A 15,907-nucleotide genomic window follows, 5' to 3' on the forward strand; every position below is an offset into this window, starting at 1 on the left:
CGCTAATTATATAAGCTTTGTTTTATTTCATTTAAATTAATAGTTTTCATTTCATTTCTTATATTCTTCAAATGCAAATTAAAAATATATATATATGATTTTTTTAATCATCACTATCGCTGCCTGATTCACTGAGTTGAAGATCTTCACCTTAATGAAGAAAAATTAATTAGATATATTCTTACAATTAAAGGGAGGGTGAAGTAGAAAATCAAGTGATTTTTTTATCGATTCTTCTACTAATTATAAGAGCAGTCTGCATAGTGAAACATTCAGGAAATACCAGTTCCAGATGATTTTAAAATTCAAATTAGGTTCAGATTTTAAGGATAGTTTTAAAGAAGGTCCTCCGACCAATCGCGTAACGCCCTGCCTTTTTGTTAACAAAATTCTCGTGGCACGTTCCGCGTTGAATGAAATTTATCACGAGATTTGATAAAATTAGGCGCGCGACGTGATAATCGTGGCGCGAGACATGGAACGTGCCACGAGAATTTAGTTAACAAAAAGGCAGGGCGTTACGCGATTGGTCGGAAGTCCTTATTTAAAATTATCCCTAAAATCTGAACCTAATTTGAATTTTAAAATCATCTGGAACTGGTATTTCCTGAATGTTTCACTATGCAGACTGGTCTTAAAATTGGTAGAAGAATCGATAAAAAACCACTTGATTTTCTACTTCACCCTCCCTTTAAATGATCTTTTTAATTTATACTCACTTAACTGACTGAATTTGGGCATACTCAAAGCGGAATTGCTTCCTTTAGGTGCCTTGGGAGGTGAAATTCCAGAAGGTGGTGGTTTTGTCACATGATTGGAAGGGTTTTTATCGGGAGATCCATCTTCGCTATCATCCGAATCACTGGAACTACCGCTACTGCTACCAGAACTTGAATGGCTATCTTTAATTGTAATTGGGCCACTCGTATCCATGGGTTCTTGATCTCCTAAAAGAATGGCTTCCAATTCATCATGAGGTTCACGGATCTTTTCCTCATCGTGATCTTCTTCTTCTTCCCCACTACTTGAACTAGAATCGCTGCCGGAACTATCGGATAAAACTCCAACATCATCATCTTGAGGTTCAACTATCAGCGTGTTATCTTTTCCCAATAGTTGAGGCATCGAAGGGGGTAATGCTTGAGAGTTATTTCTGGATTCTTTGTGTCCTGATCGGAAAGTACTACTACTACTACTTTGAGTTTGCGCTAGAATGTTGGGCATAGAAGGCATTGAAGGGCTAATGTTTTCATCAAGCGTTGGGCTTGTTTGAGGAGAATTCCACGAACGATTGCCATTTCCTGGTGAAAGACCGCTATTTTTAGGAGAATATCTCATGTTTTGCGAATGACTGTTATTAGGCGATGTTTTCTTGGCGGAATTTGTGGATGCGGGAGGATTTTCTATGGGGGTGATTGGACGAGCCTGTAAAGCTCGACTACTGCCTTCCGCTCTAGTTTTCTTTAATTGAATGTTAGTGCTTAGTTTCTCGAGAGTAATTTGACCAGTGTTGTGATCAATGATCAGGACGCATTCTTTCTGATAGGGTCGACGAGAGCCTCTGAAAACAGTTTGAGCAGTGCCTTCAATGTGAGGGACTGTCACCGTGACCTGATTACTCTCTCCAATATCAACATTTGCCATTTTAGTTGTATCAACAGATGCCGGTTTAAAATCGTCTTTAAATTGTGGGAAACATTAGTGATACGTTACGTTATGTTTTTTTAAATATTAAATACTTACATCTGACAGAGTGAAAAGCATTTCCCGTTTTTTCCGTGAAACTCTTGCCAAGTTTGAATTCCCGAACTTCATTACCCAAACCTAATTTTTCTGCTATGTTCCCAGACATTTTGATACTTTAATCATTGGTTCTTGACCAACTAATTACTATTAGTTAAATCTGGTTACGAAAAACAACTAAGAACGGCGATAGACGGGAAATTATAACACCTGGTAACACTGTCAACCTAGTTTTGGACTTATGGTTTGGTAACTTTGGTTCCTTAAGGGGCCAAGGCTTAGAATAAATCTAGTTCAAAATTTAAAAGGGCAATATTTTCTCCCTAATAACTTTTTATTATCACATCTTCGTAAATTCAAAGTCGGAATTAAACATTATTTAAAATATTTACAAAATAAAACCATTCTAAGTAGGTCGACGGCTCGAAAAAATTGTCCGTATGGCAAATCTTTGAAACTGGTGAAATCCGTACTCCGTAGGTTTTCCCCAGTGCGGGTCAAAGGTCAACGACAGAGTCCGCCACTGAATTGACCAATCAGATCGAAGGCAATTTTGATTTTTGTTAACAGTCGCGTTGGTTTATTGTTTTGTAGTTTTTCGGCGGTATTTATGTCATTATTTTGATTAAATGGATGGATTTAATGTGACATTAAGTGCGTGCCATTTCAAACTCAAAGGACATGATGGAGCTACTAAAAAGTTCTTCCATCGATTGATTCAAGTATGAAAAAATCCAATTTATAGCATGTCGCATGCAGCATGATTTGGTCTACTCATGGTAGATAATGGCCTACAAATATGAGATGACACCGTGACCTATGACAGTACTTGAGATTTTTATCGTTTAATAACTTTGAGAATTGGGAAAATTTATTTGAATATACCTTAATAATTTGAAGTATTGAGAAACTTTAATTTGGAATATACTTTTAACCAAGGCCTGCATGCAAAGAACATTTACGACAGTCACGGTTCCTTCTAAGGGGTAAGGGGGGGGGTTTGTCATAAAAAGGAGTAGACCGTTATTGGAGGAATTTCTTAGTTATACGGGTCTTGGTGATTAAAAGAACTAAAATACTTCCCGAAATTAAGAAGGGGTTGAATTTCACTAATGACGGTTGTAGGAATTTCCTAAAACAACCTAATTCGCCATGCGTATGCCGAGGCTTAACAAGAAATTTAAACTGACAAATCTGGGTATAAATGATGAATCGTCTGCTTCATTTTTGACTGGATTCGTCGCGCGTTAAGCCTTGGCACACGCATCGGGAGTAAGGAGAATCGAAGCAAATATAATAGTCAGGAAAGTTAAGGGACTAATTAAAAGTCATGAAATTTAAAATGCTAGCCCCCTCCCCCCCACCATGTCTTATTTTGGTTCAATGTCATTCCCCACACAGTAAATCCTCCCTACACTGCAGTAACTAAGATACAGTTTTCCATCTATTGGTTTACCTTACAAAACTCTATCAATATAATAATTACAACACACTCACCGGTTTATGATGAAACAAATTTATTTCTCAATTATATAAAAAATTTTCTACAATCTGCTTGTGAATTCATTAAGAAAATTTTTGGAACACCCTTTTAAAGAAAGACATTTTTTTTTTCTCTAGTCAAAGTTATAAAATGAAAATTTAGAACTCAAACTTTTCAAAAATAGTATGGTGGGGAATGACGCATAAAAATTTAGTAAACAAAATTAAATAATATTTGAGAAAACATTTTTTTTGTTGAATATGACTTTTAGTTTTTATTTTTCGTCATGATTCATTAATACATGGTGTCCAGATTAGAGTTTCTAGGCCTTTTAATTTTCTCCAAATTTTTAGTGATTAAATCATGCAAAGTGGCCTAAAAGACAAAATTATTAATTATATTAATTTAAAAAATATCTTGAAAATTTTAAATTTAGCCTTTAAAATACTTACATAGTGATTCCTCAGTTCGCTCACTACCAAACGCAAACTCAAATATTCTTTTTCATCTAACTCTTGAACTGTTCTCCGATAATCCTCCTGGATAATTAAAATGAATTTAGTTAAAACTAACAATGTATTTATTTAAGTTGTAACCGATACGCTGTAGAAGCTAAAGCTAGGTTCGCTACAAAGTTCTTACCACATGGGGATATTTTGCCACTTTAGCGATGATTTTCGCTCTGGTTAGATAATACCTCGATACTTGATCAAAATACGCGGCAGCTTCCCCTTCTACAGTTCGAATTTCACCCAAAGCATCCTCTTGGATAGAAACACCAAAATTATTTCCATCCTCTATTCTCGGAATCAGAAATTGGATCCACATCTTAAGCTAGAAATAATTTAATTATTACGCTGTTCTAGTCAGTCTTCTGTTCATCAAAATAAGTTACTGAAAAAATAGATGACGTACTAAATTAGTGTCCTCTACTAATTGTCTGATCCATGGTTTGACTAAATCAACCATTTCAGTCACACGCTGATTTAAAGATACGACACCGTTAGGTAAAACCATAACTTTAGTCCCTGAAATATTGTTGTCAGCGAGAGAATTTGCCAGTTTTCTTTTCTTAGAGACATTCTAGAAGAATGTTTTAGGGTTTTAGATGATAATTGTTGAGACTAAAGCAAAGATAGCATTTTTCAGGGTTCATACAACTTTTGGAAAACAAATTTCCCTGAGATTTCCAGGTTTTTCCCCATATACTTCCCTGAGTTTTCCAGGTTTTTCCCATATATGGAGTATCCTATGGTGCAAATGTTAACGAAGGAGGGGGGGGGGCAAATAGGACTATAACATACTCAAAGGACATCACCGTATGTCTAATATAACCAGAGTTATGAGCCTCCAAAATTGGGTGTAATGTTAATCCTATGGAGGGTATGTTCACGAACATTTTGCTTAATTACTCGGCCCCTGTTTGTCGTAGCCCTACGTTTTTAGTATGGTTAGATGGGGGATAAAGAGGACTATCATATACTCAAAGGGCATCCCTGTATCTCTAACATAACCAGAGTTATGAGCTTCCAAAGTATAGTGTAATGTTAATCCTATGGAGGGTATGTTTACGAACATTTTGCTTAATTACTCGACCCCTGTTTGACGAAATTCCAAGTGTTTAGTATCGTTGGATGGGGGGCAAATAAGACTATAACATACTCGGACATCCAATTATCTCTAGTAGAACCAGAGTTATGAGCCTCCAAAGTATAGTGTAATGTTAATCCTATGGAGGGGATGTTCACGAACATTTTGCTTAATTACTCGGCCCCTGATTGACGCAAATTTCCCTGATTTCCCTGAATTTTACTAAAAATTCTAAATTTCCCTGAAGTTTTTGTCATCTATTTATTTCCCTGATTTTTCCCGGTTTTCCAGGTTTGTATGAACCCTGTATTTCCTAACCTCGTCTTCGTGGTTCAAGCAGTTAGATGAATTGAGAATCAAAGGTTCGGGTATGGGAATGTTCAGTTCTGAACGAACGGAAGATAATTCTTGCCAACTAAATTTCTCTGTTTTTAAAAGGGCTTCTAAGTCGAGAATTTTCTTGGGGAACTGATTCAATACCAATTCCTCAGCCTTAAGATTTTAATTTACGAGTTAATATTGAAATTAAAATGATAGTTTAAGTACCCAAACGCTGATGTCATTTACTTACTTCTTTCTTCACTTTTTCTTTATAATCATTAACCTAAAAATTGCCATTAATTTACAGTTAATTTCTTATGACAGATTTTTTCTATGCCATAAGGGTTTAATAGTTAATCGAAAAATCATCGTAATTAAAGTTTAATTTTAAGGCATTAAGTTTTTTGACCAGAGAGTCGGAGACCACATAATAACACAGCCATTGCACCCTTTGTTAGGTACTAAAAATCTCGCTTATTGTTTAAAATTAACATTACCAACTGTGTTCCTGGATTAGGTTTTCTAAATCTGGCCGCCGTTTCGTATAAATCGTCCATAATTATTAATTTTTAAAATAATTAAAATATAAAAACGTTATTTCGTAGTCAAACTTGCCGTCCAATTCCAAAACCAAATGGTAAAGTTAGGCCTAATCCTTCAATGTGTCTTTTTTTTTCAACTCGAGATGGCAGCCATGACGTCACGCGTTACGTATTTTGCCTATTGAACCCCTAGTGGCCGACAATGGAACTTTGTAGGGGATAAATTTGCATAAACGGGAGTAGATATTTTTAATTAATTTATTTCTTTTAACAAGCATTATTTGAGCTTTTATTTAGAAATAAAGCAAGCTGGTTAAACTGTCTAAAAATAACTCATTTTATTAGTTTTTAGGGTTAAAATGAACCCAAAATACAAATATAAATTTTTGAGTTTTTTTTTTTTTGTTAAATAGCAAAAAATAGATTTTTATTTAATAAATTTTATTTAAATTCAAACTTAAAATTTATATTGAAAATTGGCACCAAAATTTTAGCTAAAACGGCGCAAACATATAAAAAAATTTGCACGAAGCTGCTGTTGCAATCATTATTGATTTTTTTAGATCACTCAATTAGTTAATTGACTATACCATAAGAAAATAATATATAGCTCCCTATAAGTATGAAACGTAGTACATTTTCATACTACAGAATTTGCTCCCAAATTTGGCGCGCTTACGCTTTTACGCCCCCCCCCCGTGGGAGAAGATACTCCTTACCTCCTACCAGTGTAGGCCCTAGCCTTGTTCGTCAAAATCTCGCGCCATCTATTAATTTATTATGATAATTTTGACATGTACTTAATCAGTTATAATTATCATAATAATAACGTGCAGACCTTTAACCATTTAATTACAACATAAAATTTGAAAATTATCTAAACAAATTAATATTTCATCTTTTTAACGCCAAAAACTCTTAATAGGTGGCATTAGAAACGTTTTTACAAATTTCAATGGAAGAAAATGCTGTATGGAGAGTTTCATACTTATAGGGAGCTATATATTATTTTCTTATGACAATGAATACTTATTTAAAAAAATATTTCGACTAGATCTACAGGTACATTATTTTGTTATATAATAACAGGATTATATATATACGTTTAAAATGTCATATACACGTATTAATTAAAAATACATATTATTAGTATAAAACCTACAGTTTATGGAATATCAAAAATATTTTAATATTATTTTTATATCAAATTTGATGAAATGGAAATTTCTAAATTTTAACATCGAATTTATTTTTAATTGTATTAAAATAGCAATATGAAAAATAATGATTCAAAATTGCATAATTTATTAATTTAGCTATCTTAAAATGTTTGTTTCAGTAATTCTCGATAAAAGTGATTAAAATTGTAATTCGGTGTTATAATAATATCAGTAACATTATTCCAAGGGGTCATCCTGATCTAAATATTTGGTTAGCATGTCTAATATTTCGTTTGCTGAAGGTCGTTTCGATAAATCAGCATCGGTGCATGATCTAACGACTCTCCTCAGCTGAAAAACGTGTTAATTTTTAAAATTGCATTTTTATTAAATAGACTAATGGCACCCCATGTTATTTCCCCATAGAGCTTAATACAGTCGAAGGTAGAGGGCTGCCATTACTCTATAAAATGAAATATTTTCTTTACCACTTCTAGGATTTCTTCCTCCTCTTCGCTGGTTTGACGTTCAAAATGAGAACTAAGAACAACAGTCATTTCTGTATTTGTGACAGGAACAACTTCAGCACCAGCAACTGTGGGTTTTTTGCTATTAGATTCCGTTGATTTAGTATCTCCGTTCTCAACTTCGTGGGATTTTTCTTGCTCATTCATCAATGGTGTCATCTCCCCAGGTCTGTGAAACATTTTATATTTCTTTAATTTGATAAATTCCTTCCGGACGGGTCGTTTTTAAAAAATTAAGTACAATTTAAATTGTATGCGGGATTTGGGCCTCTTTGGTGTACTGGCTGAGGGTTGAGTTTCAATATCGGATGTTGAAGAAGCTCTTGGTTTACTGTGTTTTTCCTTAACTTCTAAAACTTCTTTTAACTCAATGGGTTTTTCCATTGTTTTAAATTTTCGAAAAACTTGAAAACTCGTTCATGAAACCGAAAGTAGGTTAAAATGTTTGTAAACAAACGCGGAAACTAATAATTTTAGCGGGATTGGGTAAGCAGACGATTTTTAAGATCACAACGCAACCTACTGTTCACAAAAGGAAATATTAATAGCGTCAATTTCGCGGTTTTTATGAATTTCACCCGCCCTCGTGGTTTTCATTTATTTTGAAATTTAAAATTATTTAACTTGTATTAGAATTGTAAGCTAAGCTTCTGGGCGACAAATTTTGAGGGAATGCGACGCTACTATCCACAAGGGGCAGACTGCCGCCCCGTGTCCACGGAGGTGACTTGACCCCAAACTGCCCCCCCCCTTTCCGTAACCTCCCAAGTACCACATTACCTTCCACCGTTTATTCTTACATTGAACATGGCCCGCGTCGTCTCGCCTAACTACTATTATTCCATGGTTTTGGGATATGAACAATCCTTGAACTCTTCTCTATGAATATGAAGTGAATTTTGTGACGTCATTTTGGACTGTGATCCCACCGTTGTAGGAATGGTTATAAATTTATAGTCCATCCTATTGTGATGTCCTCTTGTAGACGTAGTAGTCCATATTTTCCCCTAAGTAGCCACCTTTTCAATAAGACTGACCCTAACAAGTCGCCAAATGTTTAATAGTATAAACTGGTCATGTTGTTGTCCTGTTACCAATTATAATACAAGGCTTGCTATTGCATCTGGAAAATGTTATACTGAGAGAAATAGGGGCAATATTCGTTTGAAAAAGTTGTTACAACACTGATGGCGAATTCCACTGGGTCCTCCCGGAGCGCTCCCATGGAGCAATAAAAATAAGAGACCCTAATTACGAAAAAACAGTCTTTAACGATCCGGCAACTACTCCTCCTATGTTTATTGCTCCATGGGAGCGCTCCGGGAGGACCCAGTGGAATTCGCCATAACTGAACACGTGTTTTTATGAATTTAACGCGCGCTCGTGTTTTTCGTTTATATTTGAAATTCAAAATTGTTTACCGTGCGTAAGAATCGTTGTCCCAGGTTTTGAAAGCCGTTAATTTAAATTTGTAAAAGTAAATATTAAAAACGCGAAGCTGATTGTTTTTGGGGACATGGACAAACCATGGACTATTTTGAATGATATAAGAAGTGAAGAAGAATTTTGTGACGTTATCTTGGTCAGCGATCCCAACTTTGGAGGAATGGTTGAAAAATTTAAAGTCCATCGTATTGTGATGTCTTCCTGTAGTCCATATTTTCGGTAAGGAGATACTTACAAGCGGGTAAGACGGCAACCTGATCCCCTATCCCCAATAAGTTGCTACCTTTTCCAAAATATTGAAGGTTATATTAGGTATGGATAGTCAGGTAATGTCTGGGTTTGGTTAGGCTTAGATAATGTTTGCGTTTGGTTAGACTTAGGTGATGTTTGGTTTTAGTTAGACTTAGGTAATGGTTGGGTTGGTAAAGCTTAAGTTAGGTTTGGACAGTAACGGTCAATCTAGGATCAAAGGATGGATCAAGTTGCCGTCTTCTAGAGAATTATGATACAGGGGTTGCTACTGCACATGGAAAATGTCAGGAAACTATGGGCAATATTTTCATTTGGAAAAAGTGTAGCAACCCTTATTGAGTACAATAGCGCGGGATGTGTCCGACCATAGGGCGATGTTCGGTTCAAATTGGCCAAAGCCAAAGGATCCTAACCTTGAAATTACAATACCTGGTTTGTCCGGCGATACCCTTCGAGACCTAGTGGAATTCGCCTACACACGATCCGTCAAAGTCGCTGAGGAAAGCTGCGAAGAATTTGTCACCGCGTTCGACCAGTTTATGGTCGATGAAGTAGTGTCCACGTGTAACCGTTGTTTCATAGAGAATCTCGAACCCGATAATTGCATCGGTTTAATCCAGTTCGCCAATCATTATTTCAACGCGGAACTACGCCATGAAGCCTCGGCTTACTTACTGTACCATTTCGATAGTGTTCGACGCTCCAGCCAAGAACTCCTGGAATTACCCTTTGATGGAATTGTTCAAATACTTCAAAATGACGATTTGAACGTCAAGGAAGAAAGGGTTAGTTTTATTGGATGTAGTGTAGCCATCGCAAGAGTTCCCATGTTAAGCATCACCCCCCGTCTTTTATCGTATAAATTAGATTGTGTGGGAAACTGTATTACGTTGGATGAACCATAACCAATCAACGCGTTCCTTTCACCTCCCTGATCTGTTGAAAACGGTACGACTTGGACTTATAGTTAAAAGAAACGAACTGGAATACATCAAAAGCCATCCTTTAGTTTCTCGTAACAAGTATTGCAAGCGATATCTCGATGAAGTGGCTCTTTTTTTCCATAAATTGGAACACCCGACATGTACTCCGATGTTAACTCCCTTATGGGCGCAACCGAGGTACCCTCACGAAGCTTTGTTAGTCCTGGGTGGTTGGAGTGGCGGAACACCGACCAAACGTATGGAATCTTACGATTGTCGGGCGGATCGTTGGATACAACTTCCATTTGAGGACCCATTGGGACCGAGGGCGTACCATAGTTGCGTCGTTATGGGTCAAGACGCGTACATCATCGGAGGATTCAATGGGACCGATTACTTCTCCAGTTGTCGGTGTTTTAACTTGGTCTCCAAAACGTGGAGGAACATTGCAAATATGAACGCAAGGAGGTTAGACTTAGCATTTTAATAGTTAAGATCTAGTTGATAGTAAGGCTTAGTTAAAGTATACGTGATTTGAAGTGTATACGCCATTTTAACCCGTTCTGGGACGGTGTTCTCTAGGTGCTACGTCAGCGTGGCCATGTTAAACGGTTTCATTTACGCCATGGGCGGTTACGACGGTTCATCTAGACAAAATACCGTGGAGATGTACGACCCCGCGCAAAATCAGGTTTGAAAAATCGATCTGGTGTTACCCTTCCAACAATAACGGGTTTGCCAAACACACCCAGTGGTTTTTCGTTCAACCCATGTCTTGTCAACGAAGTGACGCGTCCGCCTCGACCTTAAACAACAGAATATTCATAGTGGGTGGCTTCAACGGAGTCGTATGTTTGAATAGCGCGGAATACTACAATCCGAAAAGCGATACTTGGACCACGATTCTTCCCATGCATTCCGCGAGAAGCGGGGTTTCCTGTACAGTGTACCGCGGTCATCTTTACGTTATCGGCGGATTTAACGGGGTATCCAGGTTGCAATGCGGAGAGGTTTACAACGAAGTTAATGGCACTTGGGAAACAATCTCTTCAATGATTAACCCGAGGAGTAATTTTGGCATTGAGGTATATTCAAAGCTCGCGCGTCCACTCGCGTACCCTCCCAGCTGACCAAGTCGCTAGCGTTGCGGTAATGACGGTAGCTTCACCGCGGACGGACATTAACAAGTTTAACCAACTCCCCCCTGGTAAGCAACTTGTGGAATATGGAGTCGTTCGTCCAAGCTGCGTCATTACTGGTCTAGAATTAGTCCTTTCGAAAGTTTTCTTCTCTTTTACAAGTCGGCAGGATTTCGTTGATTACAAAGTTGCTCAACGTTGACTATATTTGAATTAGATGTAATTAGAAATAATCGTTGACCAACTTCAGAGAAATTTAACCGACTTTCATAAGGGATCAAAACTTTCTCAAAGTAAAGACCGTTAACTCGTGGTGTCCAGGTAATGGACGATTACATCTACGTCATTGGAGGATTCAACGGAACGACGACCGTCCCTTTGGTGGAAAAGTACGACGGAACTTTGGACGAATGGACAGCAGTCAGAGATATGAACGTCAATAGGTCCGCCTTGGATGTCTTCTTGGTTCCCGTCTTGGCCAATATCAAGGACTATTTGTATCCGGCCAGGGATCAATTGGCCGAAGTAATAAGACGGGAGGAATTAAACAATTCACTCATGCGCGTCATAGAGGAGGATGAGGAGACCTCCGACGAGGAAATGGAGATATAATTTTAACTATCGCGATTTTTGCTAAATTCATAAGTGATAATTCTATATTTTTTTTACCCGTTGATGTATTTTTGATATAAGAACGTTTTAATTTCAAATTTATTTTCAATCTCGAAAGTTTTGAAAATTAAGTCTTGAAATTAAAATTGAACTCGTGAATTGGATAAGTGTACTTGGTTATCTATTCCGTTGTGGAAACAGTGATTCTATGGGGGACCTTTTAACTCAACTTGAATAAAGAAAATAAAGCATTTCTAGTGGGTTGCTAATTGATCTAGGAAATCATAGAAGCGACATAAGAAATTCTTCTGGTGAAGCGATGATACCTGGAGTCTGGAGATGTTGGTGGGGCCAGAAGTGAGATGAGACTAGAAGTGAAGGGCTCTAGCATTGATAGTAGATCCTGGCACTAGTGAACAAATTTGAGGATTTTATGCCGCTTCCCACGCGCCTACGCTAGAGAGAAAAAAATTGGTCGAGTTCCAAAAACTTTCCTAGCCCCTTCCCCTCAACCTAAAGCCGCGGAACACGCACGCGGGTGCTTGAATCTAGTTCGATCGTCTACCGCCACGAGCGTCTCACGTTTTGGAGGGAAAATTAGGAAACCGCTACCAGAGTGCCAACCGTTCGTGTGTTATCAAGAATATTCACTTTCGCCCAGTGAAGAATTTTGTTAGCTCAGTACTTTTCTGGTCTCATCTCACTTCTGGTGGGGCTTATTACTGACGTGACAATGGTTGAAGTGTTGAAAGTTGACTAAAGTACCCGCAGAAATCGCGAAGCTAAAATTCCTAGTATCGCTTCTATATTTTTACTCGTGAAAACAAGAGCAAATTAATTTAGAGTAAGGAAATGTTATACTTAAAGTTAATTTTTTTAGAAATAATATTTCAGACACTATCGTTATACTAATTTTAATGGGGAATCAAAATCATTAATTTCTTCGTTAGTTGATTTGTAAGGTTTATTTTCGGAGCTAGGGAGGGCGGTTATCTACCATTGGCAATACCATGGAGGTTCGCGTTGGTATATAATCCCCGCAGTCCAATACCGTGACCACCGCCACCCCAAGTCCTTCTGTATGTTGGTTTTCGTGGTGGCGGCGCACTTGTCGAAGGTGGATCATCTACACTTCTTTCTTCCGGAGTGCTTTCGGTGTAAGTCAGGAAACACGCAATTAGGAGAACAATTAGGAGCGTTTTCTGTTGATAAATTTATGTTGTTAATTATTTTTCTACGACAATGGTTCAGTTTAAACGTAAGTAACAGAACCATACATAAGTATGTCTCCTCTATGTTAATTCGAGTACGAAAAAAGTAGTTTTGATCGAGTGCTTACAAGTTTTTAGAATATTTAGAAAATTCTTTTAGCGACTTACCTTTGACATATTGGCAGTTCCTCTTAAGTTTTTCGTCTGCGCCCAAGTTAGTAAGAACTTAACTTTACGCTTTCGCGCGTTTTGTCAAGTACAACGTGTTTGTTCATTTGTTTACTCTTTATTCTCGACGTTTTATTGGTTTATCAATAGAAAAATTGTTTTATATACGATAGCAAACAAACTTAAAAAGGGTTAAAACTGCAGTAAACGTCTGTGTCAAGTTATACAGAACGTTCTCACCCAAAAAGAATGTCACCGTTTCGTTTACGGAATTCTTTTTTCAAATTGTAAAACCATAACTATCAAATCAGTAAATCAAGTAGTATGATCCCTTTAATTAAGTTAATTGCTATTTGCGTTTACTGAACGTAGAAGCAACAGGAAATGCTTGTGTGTAGCCGTGATGATGACACTTATGGATGTGGGAGGGACTCATATCTATTCCTTTACTGACGTCGAGAGTTGACTAAAGTACCGCCCACAGCACGGTAGTTTCATTTTCATCCGGGTAGCTAAAATTCCTAGTGTCGCTTCTATTTTTCCCTTGTGAAACCAAGAGCAAATTAATTAAGAGTAAGGAATTGTTATACTAAAAGTAAATGGTTGTTTATAATCGTTAATAATTAATTAGTTTTACAAAATTTGTTCGGTAATTGATTTGTAAGGCTTTTGTTCATGTTAAGGGGAGGTTATCTGCCATTGGCAACAGCTGTGAGGCTGGTATTGGTGAGTGTTCCTGCGAGTCCAATATATAGTGTTCGTTGTCTGAATGTGCTACCACCTTGACCACCAGGGCTTCCAGCTCCTGGGCGGCTAGGACGACCAGCAGGACGTCGGGGTGGTTGCGCTGGACGCCTCCTCGGAGTTTGAAAAGGTCGCCTTCTTCTTTGCGGTGTACTTTCAGTGTAAGTCAGGAAACACGCAATTAGTAGAGCAATTAGAAGGATTTTCTGTTCATAAATTTATGTTGTTAATTACTTTTTTTCTTTGCGGTCAAGAAAGGTCGAATTTTAGGTTAAGCGTATGTACAGTACATAAGTATGTCTTGTCTAAAAATTTTTAACCTTTTCTACTTTACAAGTTTTCAGGGAAATTCCATAATCAATAGGGCCCGCCAAAGCTTTAAGTAACGATCGTGTGATAGATATTTCGATAAAATTTCACTATAATAACGGGGAAAGCTCTGGCGTATTAATACGCAAATGTTAAATATCATTGTAAAGAAAGTAGTGTTGATCGACTTACCCTTGACATATTGGCGTTTTTCGTCTACACTCTTTAGTATAGGAGAACTTACAACATTGTTCATTTGTTTTCTCTTAATTCAGTCTCGTGACGAGCTCTCGATTTCTCGATGTTTTATTGGTTTATCAGCAAGAAAAAATTATTTTATAGGATAGCGATTAAATTTAAAGGGTTAGTTAATCGATCATAAAATGGACCGAATGCCTGTGGTAACTTATTCAGATATTTTCTCACCAAAAGACGACACCGTTATGACGTCATAACCTAGTCAAACGCACTTATTTTATTCTCCATTTACCAAATATTTATTATTTCAATTTTCAAAATAGCAAAATCAACTACTATTAAGTACTATGATCCCTTTTTAAGTCCATTGTATCTTGGGTTTACCGAGCTTTTATCAGGCCCTAAAATTGAAGAGTAGTACATCGCCATTTTTTTGAGTCACCTCGTGTATGCGATACTAAATGTTAATTCTTTTTTGAAATAATATTTGCTGCTACGCTATAGTTTATAGTAATTTTAATTAAGGTATAATTATTATTAATTACAAGTTTCCCATTGTTCTTTAATTGATTTGTAAGGCTTTTGTTCGAGGGAGGGAAGATTATCTGCCATTGGCAATGCCAGTGAGGTTGGGATTGGTTAGTGTTCCTGGGAGTCCAATACCTAGTGGTCTAAATGTGCCATCACCACCATCGCTTCCAGCTCCTGGGCGGCTAGGACGGCCAGGACGGCGGGGTGGTTGCGCTGGACGCCTCCTCGGAGGTTGAAGAGGTCTCCCCCATCTTCTTTGCGGGGCGCTTTCGGTGTAAGTCAGGTAGTACGTAATTAGGAGAACAATTAGGAGCGTTTTCTGTTCATAAATTTATGTGGTTAATTATTTTTATGCGGCAATGTTTTAGTTTAAGCTTAAGTAACAGAACCATACATAAGTATGTCTCCTCTAATTATTTTGATGCTTTTAAACCTTCTGGACTTTACGGGGAAATTTCATACACAATAGACCAGTAAATTAATTACTTGCAGCGAAACCAACGCACATTTACCATTGGAAAGAAAGTAGTGTTGACCGAGGAATTGTTTAACGACTTACCTTTGACATATTGGTTGTTTCTCTGTTGTCACTTTTGCACTGTTTGTAAGTCGAACTTAAGCTCTTGTACTTTTCGTCCAGAACAATGAAGTTGTTCAATGGTTTTCTCTCTAGTCTCGTGAGCGTGACGAGCTATCAATTTCGCAATTAAATTTAAAGGGATAGTAAATCGATTATAAAATGTAGCAAAAACCGCCAGCCAAGTGCGTCTTGGGTTTTCCGGTCATTTATCAGGAACGTGTCTTATGCTTTTTATAAGTTTTTAAACGACTACTTCAAATGTTTAAAAACAATTCCTGATTATTGGGAAAAATACCATTTAAAGGAAAAGTATGCGCTCCTAACATTAGTCCTTAATTAAAGGCCTGGTTTATAAAAAATAAACTTTCCTTAATTAGGGTTAATATCCAATTAATCAGCCCTAAAAATGAGGAGTAGGATCGCCGCCG

The 15,907-nt window shown here is 37.2% G+C and overlaps 3 protein-coding genes, 1 long non-coding RNA gene and 1 pseudogene across 8 annotated transcripts; 1 reads left to right on the forward strand and 4 right to left on the reverse strand.

Moving 5' to 3' along the window:
* Nucleotides 1-6: 6 nt before the first annotated feature.
* On the reverse strand, nucleotides 7-2,250 carry Eaf (ELL-associated factor). Its single transcript, XM_089859601.1, has 3 exons — nucleotides 1,744-2,250; nucleotides 720-1,679; nucleotides 7-150 (listed from the first exon to the last, which is right to left on the reverse strand). The coding sequence occupies exons 1-3, from the start codon at nucleotides 1,850-1,852 to the stop codon at nucleotides 104-106; spliced, it is 1,116 nt and encodes a 371-aa protein (XP_089715727.1). The 5' UTR covers nucleotides 1,853-2,250; the 3' UTR covers nucleotides 7-103.
* Nucleotides 2,251-3,243: 993 nt separating this feature from the next.
* Nucleotides 3,244-5,817, reverse strand: REG (proteasome regulator gamma). The gene is made up of 7 exons (XM_089859665.1): nucleotides 5,635-5,817; nucleotides 5,388-5,420; nucleotides 5,135-5,308; nucleotides 4,142-4,309; nucleotides 3,869-4,060; nucleotides 3,679-3,765; nucleotides 3,244-3,601 (listed from the first exon to the last, which is right to left on the reverse strand). The coding sequence occupies exons 1-7, from the start codon at nucleotides 5,692-5,694 to the stop codon at nucleotides 3,521-3,523; spliced, it is 795 nt and encodes a 264-aa protein (XP_089715791.1). The 5' UTR covers nucleotides 5,695-5,817; the 3' UTR covers nucleotides 3,244-3,520.
* Nucleotides 5,818-5,992: 175 nt separating this feature from the next.
* LOC149710120 (uncharacterized) lies at nucleotides 5,993-7,863 on the reverse strand. The gene is made up of 3 exons (XM_089859700.1): nucleotides 7,608-7,863; nucleotides 7,328-7,535; nucleotides 5,993-7,190 (listed from the first exon to the last, which is right to left on the reverse strand). The coding sequence occupies exons 1-3, from the start codon at nucleotides 7,748-7,750 to the stop codon at nucleotides 7,077-7,079; spliced, it is 465 nt and encodes a 154-aa protein (XP_089715826.1). The 5' UTR covers nucleotides 7,751-7,863; the 3' UTR covers nucleotides 5,993-7,076.
* A 1,292-nt stretch (nucleotides 7,864-9,155) lies between these two features.
* Nucleotides 9,156-11,991, forward strand: LOC149710121 (kelch-like protein 10; annotated as a pseudogene). Its single transcript, XR_016375632.1, has 4 exons — nucleotides 9,156-10,455; nucleotides 10,570-10,678; nucleotides 10,740-11,072; nucleotides 11,448-11,991. The product of XR_016375632.1 is annotated as a kelch-like protein 10 (transcript).
* Nucleotides 11,992-12,641: 650 nt separating this feature from the next.
* Nucleotides 12,642-15,887, reverse strand: LOC149710122 (uncharacterized). 4 transcript variants are annotated; one of them, XR_016376715.1, is made up of 5 exons: nucleotides 15,459-15,885; nucleotides 15,294-15,340; nucleotides 14,363-15,218; nucleotides 13,118-14,067; nucleotides 12,642-12,940 (listed from the first exon to the last, which is right to left on the reverse strand). It is a non-coding gene; the product is annotated as an uncharacterized LOC149710122 (long non-coding RNA). The 4 variants fall into 4 exon arrangements; XR_016376714.1 differs by having other exon boundaries at nucleotides 15,294-15,384; XR_016376716.1 differs by lacking the exon at nucleotides 15,294-15,340 and having other exon boundaries at nucleotides 15,459-15,887.
* Between the last annotated feature and the right edge of the window lie 20 nt (nucleotides 15,888-15,907).

Source organism: Phalangium opilio, unplaced genomic scaffold (assembly GCF_054372755.1).
Source record: "Phalangium opilio isolate 3A_F unplaced genomic scaffold, DU_Popi_V2 ptg000011l_1, whole genome shotgun sequence".
NCBI lineage: Eukaryota > Metazoa > Arthropoda > Arachnida > Opiliones > Phalangiidae > Phalangium > Phalangium opilio.

Bases quoted from the DNA above. Each gene is read 5' to 3' on its own strand.
- Eaf (XM_089859601.1), bottom strand. From the start codon at position 1,852: ATGTCTGGGAACATAGCAGAAAAATTAGGTTTGGGTAATGAAGTTCGG. The intron at 1,680-1,743 runs GTAAGTATTTAA...CACAATTTAAAG, and splicing joins TGCTTTTCACTCTGTCAGAT to ACGATTTTAAACCGGCATCT. The intron at 151-719 runs GTGAGTATAAAT...TTCTTCATTAAG, and splicing joins GCCCAAATTCAGTCAGTTAA to GTGAAGATCTTCAACTCAGT.
- REG (XM_089859665.1), bottom strand. From the start codon at position 5,694: ATGGACGATTTATACGAAACGGCGGCCAGATTTAGAAAACCTAATCCA. The intron at 5,309-5,387 runs GTAAGTAAATGA...TAAAATCTTAAG, and splicing joins AAGAAAAAGTGAAGAAAGAA to GCTGAGGAATTGGTATTGAA. The intron at 4,061-4,141 runs GTACGTCATCTA...AATTATTTCTAG, and splicing joins TAGTAGAGGACACTAATTTA to CTTAAGATGTGGATCCAATT.
- LOC149710120 (XM_089859700.1), bottom strand. From the start codon at position 7,750: ATGGAAAAACCCATTGAGTTAAAAGAAGTTTTAGAAGTTAAGGAAAAA. The intron at 7,536-7,607 runs GTACTTAATTTT...AATGTTTCACAG, and splicing joins TCCCGCATACAATTTAAATT to ACCTGGGGAGATGACACCAT. The intron at 7,191-7,327 runs GTAAAGAAAATA...CACGTTTTTCAG, and splicing joins AGGAAGAAATCCTAGAAGTG to CTGAGGAGAGTCGTTAGATC.